At 42.1% G+C, this 24489-nt stretch overlaps 1 protein-coding gene across 1 annotated transcript in view; it reads left to right on the forward strand.

Moving 5' to 3' along the window:
- Positions 1 to 919: 919 nt before the first annotated feature.
- The window catches only part of CWF19L2 (CWF19 like cell cycle control factor 2), a 109265-nt gene continuing 85695 nt past the window's right edge, over positions 920 to 24489 (forward strand). Inside the window, exons 1-3 of the mRNA XM_060234864.1 lie at positions 920 to 1161; positions 20969 to 21079; positions 23207 to 23323. Coding sequence (XP_060090847.1) covers positions 1078 to 1161; positions 20969 to 21079; positions 23207 to 23323 — 312 coding nt within the window. The 5' untranslated portion in view covers positions 920 to 1077. The remainder of the gene's footprint in view (positions 1162 to 20968; positions 21080 to 23206; positions 23324 to 24489) is intronic.

Genomic DNA, 24489 nt, shown 5'->3' on the forward strand with positions numbered 1-24489 from the left:
TTCTGCAATTAGGTATGAGTAGTAAAGGGCCGAGACATCCCTGGGATGTTACTGATGGTTCTTAAGCAGCACTACTGGCTTTTGTCATCGTGTTTGGTGGAGAAACTTCAGTTGTTATCATGGCCCGTGCCTTTGCTGGTTGTGGACATCTTATTCTTTAATTTTGCTTGCATATTTTTGAGCTTTAAGCCAACTGAGCGTTTTTGCCAGTTATAGAGAAATGTGGAGACCCTTTGGTTCCTTGAAAACTGAGTACAATTGTCTCCACTGTTTTCGATTACTTGTTTGTTCACAGTTCTAGTAATCCTGTGCCTGAGGAAATTATTAAAACAGGAAGTGAAAATTAATGGTCCTGTCGCATTTTGCCATTCATGGGATTAAGGCGTGTGGACCATATTGTTGAAACTATGTATTGGACACTGTATGGAATTGCGTATTATATGTTGCAGAGTATGGATTTTTAACCTTATACCTGTTCTATTAAATCGTTATTCTTGCTTTGTTAAAATTTGTTGCAATTGTTTACATATAGCCATTCATCACAGTAACCTTTTTCAGGTCAGTGGTTGCCATTTCATACTGGAGAAGATGCAAAGTTAGTTATACAATTTTGTTTACTACATGTTTCTCCTGTCCTTCCTACAAAGAGCTGGGGGTGGCTCTCCACTCCACTTAGTTTCATCTTTTGAGGTCGCTGCGCTAATCATTCTCCGTCAGCCTTATTACAATCTATCCGTATTACGTATTATTATAATATTTTAAAAGAACAAAATGTCGTTCTCCATAAATTTAACCCCCCCCCCCAAACCAACAGGGCTGCCAGCACTCATTGAACAGCGTTCTTCATTCAGCCGATCGACGTGCATTCAAATACAGCGCGGAGGCGTTGACAAGACAACGCAGAACGCCAATTGTGACGCAAAGAGCGGCACGCGTGGGCGGAACGACGAGAAGCAGAGTCCCGCGGCTTTGACGTTACGTCGGTCAAGGGGACTGCGCAAGCGTACTGAAGAGCGAGTCAGGGGCGGGCTTGCTTTACGGCAGCAGCCAATCGCCCTCTTTTGGCCCTTGACAAGCATGGCGTCCGGGTTTGAAAGCGAGTGGAGTTTGGCGGCGCGGAAGGAAGAGAAGCGCCGCCAGCGTGAGGCGTTGCTACAGCAGGTGACTGGATCGGTTCCCCCCCTCCCCCTTCGAGGAAGCCCATAAAACGATGGAGCGGTTTCCTCACCGTTCCCAGGTCCTTTCAGTCCCTCCTTCTCAGTGCGTAGAAGTGACTGGGAAAATAGGTCCCCTGTAGGAATTCCCTTCGTTTCTGAGCAGCCGTACTCGCCTGCTATGGGGTGCCTTCTCTAGGGAGTCGCTCTAATTTTAGGGGGCGCTTCTGGGAACTGTAGTTACTCTCAGCTCCCTCTTCAAACTACAATTCCCAGGGATCTGTGGGAGGGGAAGGGCTGTGGCAAGGCAGGTAGGAAAGCCAGCCCCATAGTGTGTAAGGCAGAAAGGCCCATTGTCACATTGTTTGCAGACGGTCTTCATTGATGCACCTGTTACTCCTCAGCCCTGTTATGCTTTGGCAATAAATGTAATTGCCGTGATGTTTTGTGCCTTCCGTTCCGTCCACTTGGTTTTCATCCCTCCTCAGGGGTGACAAGATTAATTTCCTGTATGCTTGTTTGTAGGAAATTGCTTGAACACTGTATACTGTGTCACAGTTCTGCATGGGAGTGCACGTGGGAAGCAGCTGCCAGTCATTGCTTGCGACAGATTACATTTGTGATCCATTATTAGCGTGACAAAGGAAATGGTATTTGTCTGTGTGAAATGACTCTTGTTTTTAATAAATATTGCACCACTTTTGTAAGACTTAATTGATTCTCACAAGGCTCAACCTGAAGAGTAACACTCTAGTTTTGCATGTGCAACTGCTGATAGACATCAGAACTCCCACCTCACCTATATGTGTAAGGATTCTTCCACCTTCTTGATAATGAATATGTTAGTGTGGTTAAAATAAAATGCTAATAGGGTTATTTCCACATCCTGGTTGCTGTTTTTTTATGCAGAATGCAGAGAAAAGTGGCTTTAGCCCAATTTATTTTTAGGGCATTTATTTCTTGTGGAATAGTAGTAGTAGAATTCATTGTAAATGACCAAAGATTGTTACAATCTTGGACTAAATACCATACATAAAACAGCAGAGAACAATGATAAAAACTGGTTAAAAGGAATGTTAAAATTTCCAGACCTTGTAGGGACAGTAAAAGTAAAAACATACTAAGACATCAAGCATTGTCTGTACAATAGTAAATAACATCTACAAAGTACTACTTAGTTTGCTTTCTGTAAATAAAAAAGCACCCTGGTGGTTTGATGGGATATACTGAGCCCCAGATGAGTAAAAGAAATAACAGATAATTTTTGATGTCCTTGTAGCTAATTCTCTAGCATGAACAGCTTGCACTGACCAAATTAATCTAGTCAAATCAACCCCCTAAGTATTTAAAATAGAATCAGAGTTGGAAGGGACTTCCTGGGTCATCTAGTCCAACCTGCTGCACAATGCAGGAAATTCACAAACACCCCCCCCCCCATTCACAGGATCCTCATTGCTGTCAGATGGCCATCTAGCCTCTGTTTAAAAACCTCCAAGGAAGGAGAGCCCACCACCTCCCGAGGAAGCCTGTCCCACTGAGGAACCGCTGTAACGATCAGGAAGTTCTTCCTAATGTTGAGTCTGAAACTTTTGATTTAATTTCAACCCATTAGTTCTGGTCCTACCTTCTGGGGCCACAGAAAACAATTCGGCACCGTCCTCTATATGACAGCCCTTCAAGATGGTGATCATATCACCTCTCAGCCGCCTCCTTTCCAGGCTAAACTATGGGGGACCTCCTCACTAGAAAAGAGCAAAAGTCCAGTAGCACCTTAAAGCAGAGGTGTTGAACTTATTTGTTATGAGGTGCCATAAAATATAATGCCAGATATGGAAGATATAAACCTTATAAAGGACACAGGCAAACCCAGTTAACATTAGTTTTATTCAAAGTATGAAGATGCTTAAAACATTAACATTCTTACAGTATGTCCTTAAAGTTTCTTCCTGATGCCCACCTTCCCACTTCCACTGACCATTACTCGTTAGCACTGGGACAGCAGGGGTGGCCAACGGTAGCTCTCCAGGTGTTTTTTGCCTACAATTCCCTCCAGCCCCAGTCAGCATGGCCAATGGCTGGGGCTGATGGGAGTTGTAGGCAAAAAACATCTGGAGAGCTACCGTTGGCCACCCCTGGTCTAGTGGGACATAATGCACAGCCTCAGTCATCAGGCAATAAAGATAAAGACCAGTTGCTCATGGGAAGGATAAGAACTCTGGATGGGCTGGTTCTGGTCTGCGTGCTGTATGTTTGACACCCTTGTCTTAAAGACTAACAAAATTTGTGGCAGGGTATGAGCTTTCGTAAGTCACCGCTCACTTCAGTTAAAGCTGGAATGGGAGTCCATCCGTCCTATATATTGGAAAGTAGAATAATTTCAGATGCCAAATGACAATAGTAGATGAATGGCAATAGCAGTGAGGTTTGATTGGATTAGGTGTGATATGCAGAGGGATAGTAGGCATGGAGAAATCATCATTGGTAACGAGACAGGAATCCTAGGTCTCAATTGAGTCTAGGTGGATGCATTGTCTTGAGCTTCATTATCAGTTGCAATTCAACAATCTTTCTAATCTCACTTTAAAATTCCTTTGTAAGAGAACTGCTACTCTTAGGTTAGCAATTGGATGTCCTGGAAGGTTAACCCACAGGTTTTTAGATGTTGTGGTTTCTGATGTCAGACTTATGTCCATTAATTCTTTGTTGAAGGGATTAGCTTGTTTGTCCACTATAGAGGGTGGAGGGGCTGTGGCTCAGTGGTAGAGCTTCTACTTAGCATGAAAAAAGTCCCAGGTTCAATTCCCGGTATTTCCAGTTGAAAGATCTTGCAATATGTGAGATGAAAGACCTCTGCCTGAGATCTTGGAGAGCCGCTGCCAGTCTGAGTAGACAGGGATTCCATATAACAGGGGTGGCCAACGGTAGCTCTCCAGATTTTTTTTTGCCTACAACTCCCATCAGCCCCAGCCATTGGCCATGCTGGCTGGGGCTGATGGGAGTTGTAGGCAAAAAAACATCTGGAGAGCTACTGTTGGCCACCCCTGCCATATAAGGCAGTTTCATATGTTCCTGAAAAACGATGACCTTGGATTTTTGATAGTTAACTGTTTGGCTTCCTCCAGACAATAATAGACAAAAGCCTCTAGCAGAGAGGACAGTCCTGATGTTCTTGATAAGGAACAAAAGGTAGAATAGAAACGCTGATAAGCAGCAAAGGGTAGAATAGAAAATTTAACATTAGCAATGGATGGAGAATAACAGTCCCGGGCAGAGACAGCAAAAATAAAAGATGCCATAGGATATCTGCAAGTCAGTTAACTATGTAGTTACCAAACTGATCCCAAAGAGTAACATTTGACTTCTTCACTTGCTGCGGAGGCAAATAAAAATTTACTAAGACCTACGTTGAGCCTATCTCAACAAGAACTGCTAATGTCCAAGGGGGGAAATGAGGAAGTTGAAAGCTTGTAAAACATAAGGAAAGGAAAGATCCCCTGTGCAAGCACCAGTCGTTTCCAACTCTGGGGTGATGTTGCTTTCACAATGTTTTCACTGCAGACTTTTTACGGGGTGGTTTGCCATTGCTTTCCCCAGTTATCTACACCCCCCCCCCCAGCAAGCTGGGTACTCATTTTAACGAAATCGGAAGGATGGAAGGCTGAGTCAACCTTGAGCCGGCTACCTGAAAACCCAGCTTCGGCTGGGGATCAAACTCAAGTTGTGAGCAGAGTTTAGGACTGAAGTACTGCAGCTTTAGCACTCTGTGCCACGGGGCTCAGTGATACAAAACTAAGGGTTTTCCCTTATCACCAGATTTAATAGCATCAAGTGAATAAGCCTGAAACCCATAGTACAATAATTTGTCTAGGACGGAAGTGGGGAACCTTTTTTTTTTTTGCCAAGGGCCATATGGATATTTATAACATCATTCGCAGGCCATAAAAAAATATCAACTTAAAAAACAGTGCTCCGCCAAGAGAGAATGATTCAGGTCAGCAAAATTACTGCAAATAATTGTTTTTCTATTTGAAGTCGTGTAGGGAGAGTCTAATCTGGCGCACACACACACACACAGCCCGCTGCCCTAGGCAAATGTGTAGGTTCAGAGCCTTTTTGTAGAAAAAGCCCAGCAGGAACCCTGTAGCATATTAGACCACCTCCTCTAATATTAGCATATTAGGTCACACACCCATTAACATATTAGACCACACCATCTGGGATAATCAAGTGCAAACTGAACTGTGACAGTAACTTTTCCAGGCCCTGCAGCAATTCTGGCTGGCCAGCCAGGCCCCAGGGAGGCTGCCGCACAGTACATCTGGGCCCTGTGAGTCCTGCCTGGCCCTGGGGAGGCTGCTGCACAGTGTGGCTGGGCCCCATGATCCTCGCTGGCCAGCCAGGCTTCAGAGAGGCTGCCACATGGCTTGGTTCGGCCCAGCAATCCCTGAGGGCCACACCAAGTGACCTTAAGGGCTGTATACGGCCCTCAGGATGGAGGTTTCCCACCCCTGGTCTAGGGCCCTGGTCTCCTGAAGAAACACACAGTCATTCTGCGCCAATAGTTCTTTAATTACTGGGGAGGAACTTTTAAGTTTCCAACCATCAGTGTTCCCAGAGAGCAGTTTCACATTGGCCCTTTGGTGCATTTGATGCATTTTCCAGTCATAGTCTCGCATGGTTTTGTTGGAAAGAATCATTACAAGATCTAGTTTGTCCAGTTATTTTAGGTACAAGTGGAAAACAAGAATTCTGTTTAACGCCAAAAAAGCAACATGACCTTTTGAGCATCCACCCCAGAACCCTCAGATCCAGATAAAACATTTGTAGTAGCCTAGCAACTCTTGTTAATTCATCAAGAGGAACTTGAAACCCCTTCTTTGTCAGTGGCTCTATAGCGGCCTCCAGAACTACTAATGGCTGATTAATAGGACATTGGGTTAATTCAGAGGAGTTAACTTCTATGCTAGAAAAAGAGGTTCTCTGAAGAGTTTTCAATCAGGTGGGTTTGCTCTCCAGAAGATAAAGCCCCAAATGACTCAGTCAGGTCTGTTTCCACTGGTTCAAAGTGAAATCTTGTAACTGCCTTAATAGTCTCGTCCTTGATGAAGGAGCGGTCATTTTTTAATGTCGAATCCTTGGAACTAATAATTGCTCTTCTTTGCAGTTCCTAAAGAAGGTTTAATGCTTAATTTGATGAGAAATTGATTCAATTTTTGTATGTGGACATGCAATGCTGCTTTGCTTGGGATTAGTTAACTAAATAAATGAAGGTTCACAGTGAAAGCAATTTCCTTAAGTGTGCCATGAAAGCAACATAATAGAAGACATGCCGTCATTTTTCATGCATGTTCACTTAGGGGGGGGGAATTCTCATGGAGTTCAGTGGGATACATTATCAAGCACAAAAATCTTTGTGCTTGACAGCAGCCAAGAAGGTCAGAGCGCCTGCTCCGGCTGCAACGCCACTGAGGATGTTCTCCACAGCCGAGAACGAAACGTCTGGAAGAAAAACTTTCTCCAGTAGAACACGGCACTTGAGCCCAAAAGATTCTACAAACCCTAAAAATCTTTGTGTTGTATAAGATACACAGTGTGATCTGTGATATCTGGCAGTACTTTCTTACCATGATAAGCTTGAGAGGATATATGTATTAGTTTATTAAACCATATATGTGCCAGTTTTGGACATCCAGTAGCTGTAGAGACAGCCTTTGATAAAGTACAATGGCAAAGTATAGTTAGACAGGCAGCAACTAATATATGTATATATGGTATGGGTAGCTATCCGTCTCCAATGATGTATGAGAGCTTGTGTTCCACTCTCTTACCCTTCTCCCCTGTCAGTTGTAGTCCTGATTGTGCTGCAAGTAGATAAGGGTGCTGGAAGACCCCCTGAGCACTTAATTCCTGTTGGAAAAGCCAGTGTTTGGTGTACAAAGAAGAGAAGACCCTGCAGGGGGCAGCAAGAGGACAATTAGATAGGATAGTGAGATCAGCACCTTCTTCTGTTAAGTGCTGCTGCTACTCTTTCTCCAGATTGCTACTCCTAGGGCAATTTCCCCCTTCTTAGAAGTGCCACACTTAGTTTTACCCACTCTCTCAGCTAGTGATGTAGTTAGGAGCTTCTCTCTCTCTCTACTTTCCGATCAAGTATGTTAATTCCTAAATAAAGCTTTATCTACTCTTTAATTAGGTTGTGCACTGTTGCTGCGTTAATTACTCTGCAACACGAAGATGAGCTACATAGTAACAAGAACAGTAATCCAAAAGAACTGTGTACCAATACTGTACATAAAATCCAAAATATAATAGACAAATTAACGTACCCTACAATTCTATATTTTCAAAAAGACAGTACCATACATATATTATACAAATTGTCTTCAAGGGACATAAGGAAGGAGTGTGGTATTTCCAAGGCACACTATTCATAACAACTCCTTAAATGTTCAATATGTTCAATTTTAGTCTGCAATTGTTTTTCACCATATAGATCTTCCTTCTTTCTCTGACGTGAATGCTAGCTTACTCCAAACATGTTTCCCAAATGCTTTCTCAAAGAACAGATCTGATTAGATTTTGTTCCAGGTCGACACTCTGTTATAATTTCAACTGGGACATAGTCCTCTGAAGTGGATCATGCTGAAAAGCTGGTTAAGAGTGTTAAGGTAGCGGTTAAGAGTGTTGGGCTAATATCTGGGAGCTCCAGGTTCAAATCCCTACTTGTGCCATGGAAGCTTGCTGAGTGAGCTTGGGTCAGTCACACTCTTTGCCTAACCTACCTTACAGGGTTGTTCTGTGGATAAAATGGAGGCTAGGAGAATGACATAAGCCACTTTGGATCCCCAGTGGGAAGAAAGGCACAGTATAAATGAATTAAATAATAAACAAATTGTAGTACACCTACTTCTATAGACTTCCATAGAGAGCTTTGAGAACTTTACGTATAATATTCCTGTTTGAATTGCGTAGAAGTGCAGTACTTAATTTGTTGACATTAGGATTTATATCTCCTCTTGAGAAACAGAAGTGGTCACCTTTTTTCTTTGAGAATGGGTGGGGGGAATTCCACTTGTGCTGAAGAACAGAAAATAAGTTAGCTTGTGATAAACCCTCTGATAGCAGATGACGGTAACCTACTGTTTCTGCATGCTGATGTACACTTCTCAGAGTTGTTGATGTTGGACCAGTTTAAATTTATTTATTGTGGGGCTAGTATGTGCTGTGATGGATTTATTTTATTTTTTGGATTTGTTGAAATTCATTCTGAATTAAGCATTGGCATTTGCTTGAATATATGTGATATTTTCTGTAGGCACTGGATTGGATCTTAAGGAGATTTCTACATGCAGAAGGTGTCTTCTGCTCACAAAAATGGGCCCCTACACCACACTCATCTACATTGTTGTGTGCTGAAACTGAAATGAAATCTGAAGCTCTAGGGAGAAATGACATACTAAAGAACTGTTCTGGTTTATGCCCTTGTACAAGCGGAAGCATAAATGCTTCTGTAGAATTTATTAAGTAATTGTAGCACTTGCATGAGCTCTGGTGTAAATATGGAACCCCACCAGTGGCTGCCTTTTTTCTGCTTGTATTAGATTGGCTTTTGGATCCAATCTAAAATAAGCAGACTTGGAACTAGAATTTTATGTGATTTCCATAATACATATGCTTCTGTTATTTAACTAGTATTCCACAAGAGAAGGAAAGGTTGTTAGTCTTGAAGATGGAACTGTGCGTTAAGAGCAATATAGCAAAGACACCAACAACGACATTCCCAAATTGAATTCCTTCCATTCTTAAACTCTTGTTATGATATCATGTGTGTTTTCCCAGTCTTCACCAGTGGCAGCCAGTGAAGTGATGCATTTATTTATTTATCATATAATAACTAACAAAAGGAGCATATCATAACATAAAATAGGTATCCAAGTTGATACAGCAGGTATGCAGATATCCCTAAATATGAATATTTTCAGAAAGTAGATTTTTAGTTTATTTAATCTCAGCGGGGGAGAGTTCAATGATCTCTTTCACATGTTATTGGAAAGCAGGACACTGACATTCCCGTAACACATAGAAAACAGTTTGGCGGTCTGCACCACAATTGAATTTGGGCCCTGGGATTTTACCCCATTTAAACAGCACAAAGTGGGTAGCCAGTAGGCTGGAATGAGGTTAATACATCTGCTGACAGTGCTCATTGTTGTGTTGAGTTGGACATCAAGTCTGTGGACCTGGAGGCTATTGAGCCTCCCTGAAGCAACATATTCTGCAGTACTATACACCCAAAGCTAAACAACTTAGTGTTGTTGCAGACTACATAATTGTACTACATAATACTTGAAGAATGTTGTTCTGCATGCATATTTTCACTGCTACATTGGTAAGATGGTCTTTATAGCTCAAGGTCGTATCCAGGGTAATGCCAAGGCACTTAGGAGTATTGTTGTGTGTAAGTTGGGTGCTATTAAGGTAACCATTCGGTTCACGATTGGCAAGATTGTTCTTGAGATGGAAACAGGAGCATTTTGTTTTTCCTGGGCTTGGGATAAGCCACCATGTATGGTAGTAGTTAGCCAAAATTTCAGGGTCCCTAATCAGTGTTTACTCAGACCTATCAATAGCTTTCTGCCTTACTGCAATCGCCATGTCATTGGCATATGCAAACTTCCTGGATATTGTCTCGGGAACATCAGAGATGTATAGATTGAAAAGAACTGGAGCAAGGGCTGAGTCCTGAGGTAGACTGTTATTCAGTTTCTTCTGTTTGCTGATTGACTGACCCATAATTACTTGGAAAGTTTTGTTGCTGAGCATGTTATTTAAAAGTTGAAATACTATTCTGCAGGGGAAAACTTGTACAGCAGAGCATGTACAACTGGTAAATACAAGTGAAAGTTGTGTTGGAACACTGCAGAATACGTTGCTAAAGTTTGGGAGGCTTTTGCGATCTCCCAGTGCTAGTAGTCTTCTGGGTTTAGTAAATGATGATTTGAAGAGAAGGTCTCTCCCACCGAACGGAGAACAGTGACATGTGTGAAAGGGGAAGGCTTGATTGTGTTCTGTTCACTGGTTTGTGATGAGTCATCAGAATATAGATTAGTTTAATAGAAATGCAGGATTTGGAATATTTTTGGAAAACAGCTGTGGTTCCAGAGGGGATGTCAGAGGTGTATCTGTTGGAGCTGCAAACTCCTTTTAATGCTGGAACTAGTATTTCCAGTATTTCATATTACAACATGTTGAATTGAGCATATACTTGTTCTGTCGGTATCTGATAATTTTGGGAACAAATGCTAAGGCAAGGTTGCACTTTGAATTAATATTTTATTTTTTAAAAATGTGCTTTTTCAGGGCCTTCATGGGCTACATTTGGTTTGAAAGTCTGTGATACGAAGACAAGAGTTAATTTACTACTTCATTTTATGGATATTATTTGGGAGTAACTTCTTGAGTTCAATGGGACTGACTCCCAAGTAAGTGTGAACAGACTTGGTACCTCAGCAATTGCTCAGCATTAATTATTATAATTGGATTATTGTATCTTGCCTTTATTTATTAGAATGGAATTCCTGTCAACAGATACATTAATTTTACATGTTCTTTTTCTTCTTTTTTTAAAAATATAATTCCTAAGACCAAACTGTGTCACTGTTAGGGATGGGCCTATTTGTGGTTCATTCTGAATTGGTTTGGGTACTTGCGCTATCATGACTTGCAAAATGAAGTGGCTTGTTTTCTGGGCAGTTTGTGTCGTTATTGGTGGGGGATCCTCCTCAAATGATACAATGTGCCTGGTGTGATGGCATCACCTGGATGCGATGCTATTGCACCAGGTACTTCACCCCGGCAAACGTTTGCGGTTCACCATTGCTTTCTAGCCTTCCCGAACCAAACCAACTGTGACGGAAAGCTAGGGGTTAACCAGAAACCTAAGACGCACGGCGCCTGCGTCAGGTGACCTGAGGGTAGGGGCAAAGGGCTCCGAACTCTCAGAGGGGAAAAAAAGAAGAAGTTGAAAAACAGAAGCTGCTGAGGCAGTGATTCAGTCAGTTGGTCAGTGTTGGAGCCTGACAGAGACTGAGAGGGTCAGTTCAAGCCTGCCAGAGAGGCTGAGAGGACAGCTGATCCTGTGAAGGAGCTTGAGGCGGAGACGGGGAAGTCTTCCAGAGACTGCAAGCTCGACAAAACCAGCCAAGAGGGGTGTGTGTGTATGAGTCAGTTAAGACCAGAATGGTCACAGACACCTAGAGACTACTCTGAAGATCTAGTGAGGAGTTTGAGGGAGTGGATGTGGGTCTGAGACACCAAGAGGGCTGAGAGGAGAGACTCCAGTCGAGGGGTGAGACTAGACACATCAATCCCAAGAGGCCAGACCTTGGCTAGAGGTGGAGAGTGAGTTATAGGGAAACTGTGGACTGTGTAACTGTGAGAGACTCCAAGAAAGTAAAAGTGATTGTAAAGCTTGAAACAACTGAGCAACATTTTAGCCTATGTAGATATCTCCCATATCCCCAAGTTAAAGACTTTGTGTTACAATAAATCTGTGGTTTAAGTTAAAGTTCTCAAGAGCCTATATTTTGTGGGAAGAACAAACAAAGCTGCTGTGGTCCCATCAAATAAACAAGTAAAATACCCCGAAGAGACTGAAATAAAGAGGTCCAGTGAGGCCTTGAGGCGGGCGCTGCTATACCAACAAATCACATTTTGTTCAGAAAATTAAAAAAAACCCATGAAACGAACTGAACCATCGAATCAGGCAAACCAATGAACCATGAAACAAAACAAACCACAATTTTTGCGTTTCGTGCTCATCCTAATCTCAATCCTTTGGACTCTAGCCAATGGAATGGCTCATTTATTTATTAGACTTGTATCCCACACTCCCTGTTGAATCAGGTTCAGGGCAGTTTACAGATCAATAAAATTCCACATAAAACCAATTTAAAACAATATAAACATAACACAATAATACATTAGACAATACAGGTGCCATATCAAATTGGTTCACATGTAATGCCAAGCCATGGCAAGGTGATACATGAGTGAGTCTCAGGCTCTGTGCTCCTGCCCTTGCACCTTCCCACAGTTCCTTATTGGTGGCAAAATGTAACTTGCTGTTTTGTATGAATAATGAAATTTTTACTTTGCAGGGAAATTGCAAACTGTGGATTTGATGGTTTGGATGAATGGCAGGCTATGCTTTAAGAAGAGTAGGCCTAAGAAGAATAGGGCTGTGCTCAAGCCTGAGTTTGCTGATTTGATGCTAATTTGGATCTGAACTGAGCCAGTGTTGCTATTATGTTAACAGAAGTGGTAGACTTCTTTATACATTCATACATATTCATAGTGATGTTTCTTTCTTTTATCAAAGATTTCAGGTTTTCACGGCTGCTGCTTCTCTCAAATGTGAGGGTTAACACTGAGAAATGTAGAAGAGGGACTTGTGGAAACTACCAGATCTCTCAGGATTGAAGTTATGTGACAGTGTGAAAATGTTTTTCATAGGTTTGTTGGAGCTATTGTGTAGGATTTTACTAGACTTCAGTATCCGTCCATCAAAGGCTTTTCTCTGAAATTTCTCACAGTGGAGGGCTTATAGAAGGATTGTTAAGGAATCCTTTTGTCTTCATCTTGGTTACATGTCTTATCTTCACGTACAGTCTTGCTTTGCTAGAGTGGCTTTGGTTTGCACTGCCTATTATAGAAGGGCATCAGCAGTAGAATTTTGACTAAAAATAATGGAACTTTTTATTTTTTGCATAGTAGTATGAAATTTACTGCAGGTTATCTCATGCAGTTGAGTTAGTAAGGAATGAATTTGGTTTTTAAAAGACATAAAATATTTTTTGATATTTTTGTCTACAATATGTATTCAGAAGGCATTTAGAATTTGTCAGAGGACTATGCAGTAATCTAAGACTCTAAGTGATAGTTGGAATGTGTGAGTGGAATGATGTAGATAGGAGCAGCAGTGATTCTCATGACTTTCTGTGGGGCAACTTAAGTTCAAATCTGCTTGGGAGAAGAAATAAACTGAAATAACTGGGTCAACAGAGCAGGGGGCACCACAGCTCTGTAAGAACCCCTTTCTAGCTGCATGTAAATGAATGGCTGCCATTCATTTGTTTCTGGAGCAAACAAGGTGTCTTACTGGGTGTCACACAGCAGGGGACCAGGGAGGGCCTCCTCTGGCTGCCACCACTCTGGAAAGGGTCTGTCTGGGAGGGCCCAGAGCACCCGCCCAACCCCTGTGTCTTCCTTCTTAACAAACATGTTTTGTCTATGACCAAAGAGATCCTGGTGGAAGCTGGTTTCAGGTAGCCGGCTCAGGTTGACTCAGCCTTCCATCCTTCCGAGGTCGGTAAAATGAGGACCCAGCTTGCTGGGGGAAAAGTGTAGATGACTGGGGAAGTCAGTGGCAAACCACCTTGTAAAAAGTCTGTCATGAAAACGTTGTGAAGCAGCGTCACCCAGAGTCGGAAACGACTGGTGCTTGCACAGGGGACTACCTTTAAAAAAAAAAAAGCGAGATGTGAGGACCCAGGCAGTATAACAGTGACAACAGGTTTATTGTAAGTGCTCAAGAAGAAACAAGTGGATTGTAAAAACTTTTAGGCAACAATAAATATGGGGAAAACCCCCCAGTAAAGGTTGGTACAAAGAAATAAAAGCCCTGACACATTTAACTAGATGTTTGCTTCTTCCAGGAGTGGAATTCTAGCAGGTGCTTCTTTGCATATTAGACCACGCCCCCAGATGTAGCCAATCTTCCAAGAGCTTACAAAAAAGAGCCGTGTAAGCTCTTGGGGAATTGGCTACATCAGGGGTGTGTGGCCTAATATGCAAAGGAGCTCCTGCTAGCATTCCATCCCTGCGTCTTCTTTTAACACCAAGAGATTCACCCTCCTTGGATGAAGGATCCTTCTCTAGCTGCCACCAGCACAGCCTTTCCAGAGAGAACAACCTCCCTCTTTAGCCAGGCCTGTTTATTCTTTCCTCCCAGATCCCACCCCTCTGGGCAAGTTTTCCCTCCAAAACTGCTTTCCACCCAATCAGAGGGGCAGAAGGGATCCTGGGAAATGTAGACCCTGTCACTACTCCAACACAGCCTTCCCTGGAGCCTGTAGGCTGCATTAGCCTAGGATCATGACACTGGGAAAAATTTATTTATATTGTTATCCCATTTTTCCCCAACAGGGAACAAAAGTGACTTACAATATCATTCTCCCCTCTTCTCCTACATTTTATCCTAACTACAACCTAGTGAGGTACATTAGGCAGATAGGGAGTGATGACTCCTAGATCATCCAACAAGCTTCCATGACAGAGTGGGGATTTAATCCGGTGTTTCCTAGATGGTAGTCCAGCACTTTAACCATTGCACCATGTTGGTAGTGTGCTAAGCTTAAACCCTGCTCTGTAATCATAACACTGAGCAGTCCAGATTTTACAAGAAGGATCCCATAGGATCATGTAGCATGTCGCAATGCAGCAAAAGAAGACACTGTAGAAATTTTTTGTTTCCTTCTCCAGTTTTCCTCTAGTTTGGTACAGTGTTTAAGAGCGGTGGACTCTAAACTGAAGAACTGGGTTTGATCCCTTACTCCTCCACATAAAGCTATCTGGTGACGTTGGGTCAGTCCCAGCTCTCTCAGCCCTGTCTACATCTCAGGGTGTCTCCTGTGGGGAGAAGAAGGGAAGGTGTTTGTAAGCCACTCCTAGATTCCTTTGAGTGGTGAAGGAACCAACTCTTCTTCTCCCCCCCCTCCCAACAATAAAGTAGGGTTGCCAAGTCTGACTCAAGAAATATCTGGGGACTTTGGGGGTGGATCCAGGAGACTTTGGGGGTGAAACCAGAAGTATGGGTGTGAAAAGCACAAGTGAACTCTGAAGGGAGTACTGGTGATTATATTTAAAGGGACTGCATGCCTTTTAAATGCCTTCCCTCCATTTGGAAATAATGGATAGGGGTACCTTCTTTTTGGGCTCATGGAATTGGACCCCCTGGTCTAATCTTTTTGAAACTTGGTGGGGGGGGGGGGCGGTTTCAAGGATAGGTGCTGGATGCTATACAGAAAATTTGGTGCCTCTACCTCAACAAACGGCTCCCCCCAGAGCTCCAGATGCCCGCAAATCAATTCACCATTATACCCTATTGGAATCAGTCTCCATAGGGAATAATAGAGTGCCCAGCAGACATTTCTCTCTCCTCTTTCTCATGATGCTGAAGTGAAGGGGGGGGCTCCAAACCAGGGGATTCCCTGCCTCCACCTAGAGATTACTATGGGAAGTAATTGTATTATTATTAATTGTTGTAATTCATTGAATATAAATGCATTTTGCAAATAATTATGATTTTACTGAATTGCATATTCGCGGACGTAATTGTTGTTTTTGGACCACCTAGGGATTGGCAACCTTACTATAAAGATACACGTCTTGATAGTTACCACACCAAACTGAGTTGTATACAAGACACGAGCAAAGATTGTGTACTTGAAGTATTTCTGGGATTGTGAAAATATTTCAAGTCGATAGGTTGCATCATGTGAACTTTGTTTATTCTGTGATGTCATGGCTTTGTAAAGAAATCTCTGTCTCCTTGTCTGACATCAAGTAAATTCTTGCTGTTTAGCAGGAGTTTCAGGAGATTGTCTGTTTCTAAAACAAAAACAGAGCAAACGGGCAAAGGAAGTGAAACCATGTCCTACATCTTTCCACTTCCCTCCCCCTGCATTGGCTGGGTGGGGAAGCACAAAAGTCAAGCTTGCACGTCTCCTGACCAATGTTCCCTCTAAGCTGCGGAGTCCTGTGAGCAAAAATTCTACTTTGTGAGCTACTGGCGTTAACGTTGTGAGCGTCTGCATAAATTAGTGTGCTCTGGTGTCATCCTTCCTGAGCTAAAACAGAAATGTGTGAGCTGGAGGCTAAAAATCTGTGAGCTAGCTCATGCTAACTCAGCTTACAGGGAGCACTGCTCTCTCCCTTTACTATTCTTCTGGCTGCCTGGGAGAGAAAAACCAGACAGCAAAGCACCAAAAGAGCTCTTAGATGTGAATGTGTCCTTCTGGTTCTAAATGTTGTAAACAATTTTGTTTGAATTTGGAACATTTTCTGTGTTTCTAAATGAGACTTGATTTGAATGTGTGCATGTTGTGTGTGATTGTGATAGTTGTTTTAAACCAGGGTGCAATAAATCCCAGGCACCAAATGGCCATGATGCCTAGATATTTCACTGTGGCATCTAGTATTGTCAGCAGTGATTTTGTTGTAGTGTGTCTTGTCTATTCTCAGTGAAACTACAAAGCTTATTTATCATTTTGCTTCAGACTGTTTTGTTGTACGACATAAAAATCAACGTACATGAAGTTCCTGTCATTATATGAACACTTATATGTTAAGGTTATATGTAAACATAATTTTGCACCATTCAATGGTGATGCATGAATTCATTGCTTAACCAGTTGCTTTCTGTACTGGCTCCAGTATTGATTGAGTCTTTAAGGTAATAATGGGATTATGAGAAATTGGGGGAGAAGTTAAGCTAGGAATTAGAGGTTACTTTTGGTTGTGATGCTGACAATCAGGCTTTGTTGTGATGATAACGACAGTATCTTAAATAAAATTATGAGGAACTATGAAGAGGTTAGGATCAATGTTTCCTCCAAGCCAGGGGTGTCGAACTCATTTGTTATGAGAGCAAGATCTGACATAAATGAGACCTTGCTGGGCCAGGCCATGTGTGTCACAAAATGTAATGAGAGGTAGCAGAGATATAAACTTTATAAAGGACACAGACAAACACAAATATTTTTTAAAAACTTAAAACATGCTTAAAACGTTAGCACTGGTTGGTGCTTTCTTTGTATTTTTCCCATGCAATCCAGGTTTTCTCAATTGCACAGCAAAGCTACTGAGCCAAGCCTTTCTTCCTTCTATTGGCTGAGGCTCCTCTCCTGGCCTGCTGGGAAAGGAAGGAAAAAGCCAGAACTTCCTTTGAAGCAAGCTGTCCATCCCTCCCTTCCTCTCCAAGGGAGGAGCCTCAGCCAATGGAGGAAAGAGAGGCTTTGCTCCATAGCTTTTGTGTAATCAAGCAAACCTGGCAAAGCAAGCTGTGATGCAGAAGGAAACAAGAGAGGGAAGCAGATGACAGCCAGTTGCTTGAGGGCCTGATAGGAGCCTTCCAGTGGCCTGATTCGGTCCCTGGGCCGCATGCTTGACACCCCTGCTCTAAGCTGTGGAGTCTTGTGAGCAAAAATTCTACTTTGTGAGCTACTGCTCACAAAGTTGTGAACATGATTTGGCTGCTGCATAGATGAGTTTGCTCTGGGGCCATCCTTCCTGAGCTAAGACAAAAATGTGTGAGCTGGGGGCCAAAAAACTGTGAGCTAGCTCACGCTAATTCAGCTTAGAGGGAACACTGGTTAGGATTAGCGTTTGTAGTGATAGGTTTTCAGCAATGATTAGAAAATACGGGCATTAAAATATGAAACCCTGAAGCCTGCCTCCTAAATTTTTGGCCTGGCTTCTACAGCCAGAGAAAATTGGTCAGGGCTTTAAGCGTTTGACTTCCCTAATGCGTTTGGAACAATCAAAGTTAAATGCATCCAGGGCTCATGACACAAGGCAAAAATCACAGAAAAATATAAATAAATTTGCAAGGACAAAAGAGAACCTAGTCGACATTTCTGTGCTACTAGACAGGTCTAATGAGCTCCGAATGAAATGCTTACCTGGTAAGGCTTGAGGAATGTGAAATGATCTGGCTTGGTTTTTATAGCACAAGAAAGAAACCTGCAACCAGCAGGGGATTTAATTATAAAATGCAGGAGGGAACCAAAAGATTGATGTCAGTAAGAAGCGTGGGATTGTATTTGGCAAATGGAACCAGGGGTCACTGTCTGGAGCTGAAAGTGAAAATCAGTTCGGGCAAAATTATTTGTTATTGTTAGGAAGGTTGAAATAGTGGAGACTGTCCCTCTGAAAGGATGGGATATTTTCATAAGAGGGGATGGAAAGTAACTACTGTATGCTTTTGGAGACAGAAGTACAATGGGTATTATTTAGTTTGGGGCTGCAATTGGTTTTGGGATTACTGTTGTAAAGGTTATGAAAAGAGGATAAGCTTGTTTTTGGATTTTGCAGCTCATTTAATGGGAATGTATTTATTTTCTCTATCCACTTGTTTAGGATTTTGCTGCCGTCTCCAATCTGACAAGCTCTTCTCCTTTGAGCTATTTTTGTGGTTCATTGTTTCACATTGCTTATTCCTGAAACTAGCCTGTAGCTGCTTCCAAGGGGTGAACAGCTCCATTTAGGCAGTACTGTTGGGCATAGAGAGGTCTTTCTCAAAAGCTGTCAACAGCAATCCTTTAAACAGTAATGTCTGCAAATAGGGCTTAAACCCAGTACTTTCTGCCTCTGATAGCAGGACGAGCTATTGCTTCTTCTCCTCTGCACCTCATCTGTTCTTTGCTTTGCATCAGGTTTGTGTAGGATTGGTTTGCACTCCTAAGCTTTCAGTGCAAAGATCAGGGTCATCTCACAGGACAAATGCAGTGTTGTAAGTTGTGGTTTTTGTAGGGTTGCTGCAGTCTTTGTACCTTATCCTAGACATCTGTTTTGCCGCACATTGTTTTTTAGGACTGGACAGCTAACTTTTGTAAAATGTGAGGCAGTAATTCTGTAAGGTAGCGTCAGTTATCATTCCCTGGTTGAGTGATCAATGTGATGGATGGTCCGATAAGTCATTGTGTTTTGCCTGATAAATTCTTCTACAAGAGAGGAGGTCCTACAACTGATTGACGAATTAAAAACTAATAAGTCACCAGGTCCGGATGGCATACATCCAAGAGTTCTGAAAGAAATCAAAGGTGAACTTGTGGATCTCCTGACAAAAATATGTAATCTTTCATTAAAATCTGCCTCTGTTCCTGAGGACTGGAAGGTAGCAAATGTCACCCCCATCTTTAAAAAGGGTTCCAGAGGAGATCCGGGAAATTACAGGCCAGTCAGTCTGACTTCAATACCGGGAAAGTTGGTAGAAACCATTATCAAGGACAGAATGAATAGGCACACTGATGAACACAAATTATTGAGGAAGTCTCAGTATGGGTTCTGTAAGGGAAGATCTTGCCTCACTAACGGGTTACAGTTCTTTGAGGGGGCGAACAAACATGTGGACAAAGGGGACCCAATACATCTTGTTTACCTTGACTTCCAGAAAGCTTTTGATAAAGTTCCTCATCAAAGGCTCCTTAGTAAGCTCAAGAGTCATGGAGTAAAAGGACAGGTCCTCTTGTGGATCAAAAACTATCTAATTAATAGGAAGCAGAGAGTGAGTATAAATGGGCAGTCTTCACAGTGGAGGACGGTAAGCAGTGGGGTGCCACAGGGCTCAGTACTGGGTCCCATGCTCTTTAACTTGTTCATTAATGATTTGGAGTTGGGAGTAAGCAGTGAAGTGGCCAAGTTTGCAGATGACACTAAATTGTTCAGGGTGGTGAGAACCAGAGAGGATTGTGAGGCACTCCAAAGGGATCTGTTGAGGCTGGGTGTGTGGGTGTCAATGTGGCAGATGAGGTTCAGTGTGGCCAAGTGCAAAGTAATGCACATTGGGGCCAAGAATCCCAGCTACAAATACAAGTTGATGGGGTGTGAACTGGCAGAGACTGACCAAGAGAGAGATCTTGGGGGTCGTGGTAGATAACTCACTGAAAATGTCAAGACAGTGTGCAGTTGCAGTAAAAACGGCCAACACCATGCTGGGAATTATTAGGAAGGGAATTGAGAACAAATCAGCTGGTATCATAATGCCCCTGTATAAATCGATGGTGCATTCTCATTTGGAATACTGTGTACAATTCTGGTCACCGCACCTCAAAAAGGATATTATGGCATTGAAAAAAGTGCAGAAAAGAGCAACTAGCATGATTAAAGGTTTGGAACACTTTCCCTATGAAGAAAGGTTAAAATGCTTGTGGCTCTTTAGCTTGGAGAAACGTTGACTGTGGGGTGACATGATAGAGGTTTACAAGATTATGCACGGGATAGAGAAAGTAGAGAAAGAAGTACTTTTCTCCCTTTCTCACAATACAAGAACTCGTGGGCATTCAATGAAATTGCTGAGCAGTCAGGTTAAAATGGATAAAAGGAACTACTTCTTCACCCAAAGGGTGATTAACATGTGGAATTCACTGCCACAGGAGGTGGTGGCGGCTACAAGCATAGCCAGCTTCAAGAGGGGTTTGGATAAAAATATGGAGCAGAGGTCCATCAGTGGCTATTAGCCACAGTATATTATTGGAACTGTCTGGGGCAGTGGTGCTCTGTATTCTTGGTGCTTGGGGGGGGGGGGCAAAGTGGAAGGGCTTCTAGACCCACTCGTGAACCTTCTAATGGCACTTGGGGTTTTTTTTGGGCCACTGTGTGACAAAGAGTGTTGGACTGGATGGGCCATTGGCCTGATCCAACATGGCTTCTCTTATGTTCTTATGTTCCAATGGTTCTATAACTCTTGACCTATGTTGCAGAAAGAAGACTATATGTTTGTCCTGGTGGTGATCAAACTCTATTCTTTGTATATTTGATCAAGAGAGTTACTGTTTATCAAGGCTTAGATTCTAACAAGTGTTGCGTTCTCCACTGTTAGAGAAAAGAGCACAGCCACTGCGAGGCAGTTCCATGTATTCCAGTGGCAGTGAGTACTTATAAAGTACTTAAGAACGAAATGCTGAAGGAGGAGTGGAATATTTATGTGTACTGTCTGGAATTAGTTTTCATCTTTGTTGTCTTTTCCGTTTTAGGCAAAAGCTGATTATGAAAAGGAACAGCGACTCAAAGAGCTGAAGCGACTGCGAGGGGAGGATACGTGGATGCTCAGTGATGTGAATGCACGTGTGGAGGAGTTGGAAAAGGTGGTGCTTGTAGCATGATCTTGTAAAAACCTGTGCCTCAGCACTGCTAAACGTGACCCTGATGTTAGCCATGCAGTTGGTTTTAATGTGTTCTTTTAGAAAACATTTCTAGTCTCTTCACTGACTCTAGGCCAGTAGCAGTAGTTTTAGAAGAAATACCAAGTGTCTTCTTAGCAGTCAGATTTCAGATAATTAATCAACTATGCTAAAGCATAGGCTGTAGTAAGACCCATTGCTGGCACTAGTTATAATCCAGGCCCCCTAAATCCTTCTCAAATAATAATAAAAAAACCTTAACTCTTTTGGGAAATTTCAGGATCAGGGTTTGATGGCTGTTTAGAGGAAAGCGCGCTGCGTCTTTGCCCCTTATCTGTTTGCAAATTAATGTTGAAAGGGTAGTCTGCACATTTATCAAATGAATAATAAAATGTGGCATTGGTGTCAGTGCTAGATTCCAGTCTTATGTAGTTGACACTGAGATGTCTGTTTTTAATTTGCGTCCTGTAAAAACTGAAATATTGTGTGGTTTAAAGAGGCTGAACACACACACACACACACGCGCAGCCTGAATATTTTGTAAGAAAAGCAAAATGTGTAAGTGGAATGTCATTAATAACTTTTGATTGGCGCTTTGATTGGCATGATTAATCAGCGAAGCCTTCAGTCGCCAATCTCCTGTGATTGAATTTGGTCCCCTGTTAAGTCACAGTGATGACTTATGCAAGGTTTTATTTGGGATTCTTGAAGGACCTGTTGCTCTCCAGGCTCCCTCTTCTCTGGATTAGAGCTGACTAGGAAGGAATTTTGCTTTGATCTTTCCTTTCGTATCAGAAGCTAACATCCAGTGTGGGAAGGATGCCCTGAAAGACTGGGTTGTCCTCTGAAACTGGTTTTGCAAGACATATTGGTTAATTGCTATGATAGGGAATGTTTCATGCTCTCAGATATTTTGAAGAGAATTGTTCAGGATAGGGAACTCCTAAATGGAGTTACTGTTACTGATGTAACAAACACGGATTTGAGCAGACTTCAGAGGATGGTGAAAGACAGGAGGGCCTGGTGTGACTTTGTCCATGGGGTCACAAAGAGTCGGACTCAACTGGGCGACTGAACAACAGCAAATGGAGCTATAGTTTCACTTCTTTGATAAATTAGCCCTTAGTAGCAGTTGAACCCTTATCTTCAAAATATTCAGGAGCGTTTCCAGCATGAACATTTACTCATATTTAAACAAGTTAAGTGCTTGTAAACCAGATTGTTAATCAATTGAAAAATCTTTAATTGGCTTTGAATCATAATGCCCATCTCTCTTTTAAGTGTATTCTTCGTTTTTGTCTTGGAACATAGACATCATTCAGCCCAAATTCTTTATAAAATGTTTTTGGACATTGTTCTGTCCAGGTGTACTCAGTGTGATGCACAATGAAATACAATGTTAACAGATTAAAAAAAAAAAGGTCGTTTTACTGACCTCGGAAAGGTGGAAGGCTGAGTGAACCTTGAGCCGGCTACCTGAACCCAGCTTCCTCCAGGATCGAACTCAGGTTGTGAGCAGAGAGCTCAGACTGCTGTACTGCAGCTTTGCCACTCTGCACCATGGGGCTCAGTTATATGCTCAGCCCTGAGCAAAGTTATACCCTCCTATGTCCATTGAAGTAAGTGGTTTTAGGAGGGTTTAGCAGTTGAGTTTAACAGTTTAGGGTTGTACCTTGACAAAGAGTCCAGGATTTGTTGGGTCCTGAGATGTTCAGGAGAAAGGAAAGCATAGAATATATTAAGTAAATAAATAAAAACAACAACAGCAACCAAGATAGGATGCAGTAGCAATGGAGGATTAGTATCATGGTTAAATTGATGTTTGATATCTTCAGTTTAAAAATGGTGCCTTCCTGTACTGGCCTGACATGTTGATATAATTTGAATTACTTCTGTCTCCTGCTCTGCAACCAGGAGGTTTGAATTGTTTTAAAGCATTGATTTTATTGGTCTTAATGTAACAATTTGAACTGTTTGACTGTGTTGTAATCTACCCTGAGCCCATTTGCAGGGTAGGGTGGAATATAAATTCACTAAAAATAAATAAGTAAATACATTAAATAAATAAAATATAAATATATCTTTATGTAGGAACATTCTGTTACCAAAAAGAAGAAAAAGGAGAAGCACTCGAAAAAATCAAAAAAAGAAAAAAAGAGGAAGAAGCCTAAAACCGAAAAAAATGTTGAATCATCCGATAGTTCTTCTGTAAGTTGCTGTGTGAAATCCCCGTTAGTAGAAGGGTATGGCCAACAATATTTGGGCCTGTAATTATGTGTTTCTAAAGATGATTGTTGTGCATGTTTAATGTGCACAGTTGCTGTTGTATTATGTTCTTAAAAGTATTCAAAACAAAACAACAACTTTAGATCCAGTCTACCCATTTCTTATTGTGTATGTGTGTGTGCACGTTCATGCAAAAACTACTTAGAGGTTGGAAGAAAAGACTTCCTCTGTCTCTGTTACAATCAAATACATCAATAGAGACCCACACAGTTGATTTGGTAGACTAATGGAAAGTAGTATCAGTGGCTAATAATGTTGTTTCCCTATACAGCAGAAGGTTGGCATTAATTTCCTCTCAAGGTTCCTCTCCTGAGAACAGTCATGCAGTATGCACAAGCACAGATGTCACTTGCATTATTGCAGGCTTGATTTTCTTGTGGCTGCACTGGCAGTGCTGCTTAGGGGCCATCACAGAATGTTGTAGCACATGCCGGGAATTTATGAGCAGCCAGGTTCCGCTTCTGGCATCTCTGGTTAAAGGATATCTGGTTGCAGGTCCAGGAAAGAGCTCTGCCTATCAGAACAGATAATGCTAGGCTGTATTGGTTTGACTCTGCGTAAGGCAGCTCCTTCTGTCTGAGAGCTAGGACACTTCCTGCTGGTCTGTGGGCTTGATTCTGCCTGCCCTCATTTCAGTGTTTCGGTTATTACTGTAGCAAAATTGGAGTCTTCTGCCTGCAGCTTGATTAGCTCCTCCTCCCTGCCTTGTTAAAAAGTCTCCCCCCCCCAAGAAAAAGTGAGATTTGTAATTACTCCCTTATTTCCATTTTGAATTTTTATAAGCCCAAATAGAATTACAAATTTGCAGAAATCATGTTGTCCACTTTGACCTTTGTAAGAAGACCTTGGTTTTCATTTAAAATGATCATTTTGTACACCTTTAAAAAAAAAAAAACATGGTTGTGTGTGTGTGGTGATCTTACTTTTAAAATATGTCTTATTAAAACAACTTTATATAGTGCCCATGTGGGAAATATCCAGATGAGCCCGTTGCTTCTCAGATTTCTTTCTTGTAGGCAAAAATTGCATCCATAAGTCTAAGATGCAGCCCTCCTGGACTTAGATAGTTTTAATCTGAATGTCTCATT

Source organism: Heteronotia binoei, chromosome 3 (genome assembly GCF_032191835.1).
Source record: "Heteronotia binoei isolate CCM8104 ecotype False Entrance Well chromosome 3, APGP_CSIRO_Hbin_v1, whole genome shotgun sequence".
Lineage (NCBI taxonomy): Eukaryota > Metazoa > Chordata > Lepidosauria > Squamata > Gekkonidae > Heteronotia > Heteronotia binoei.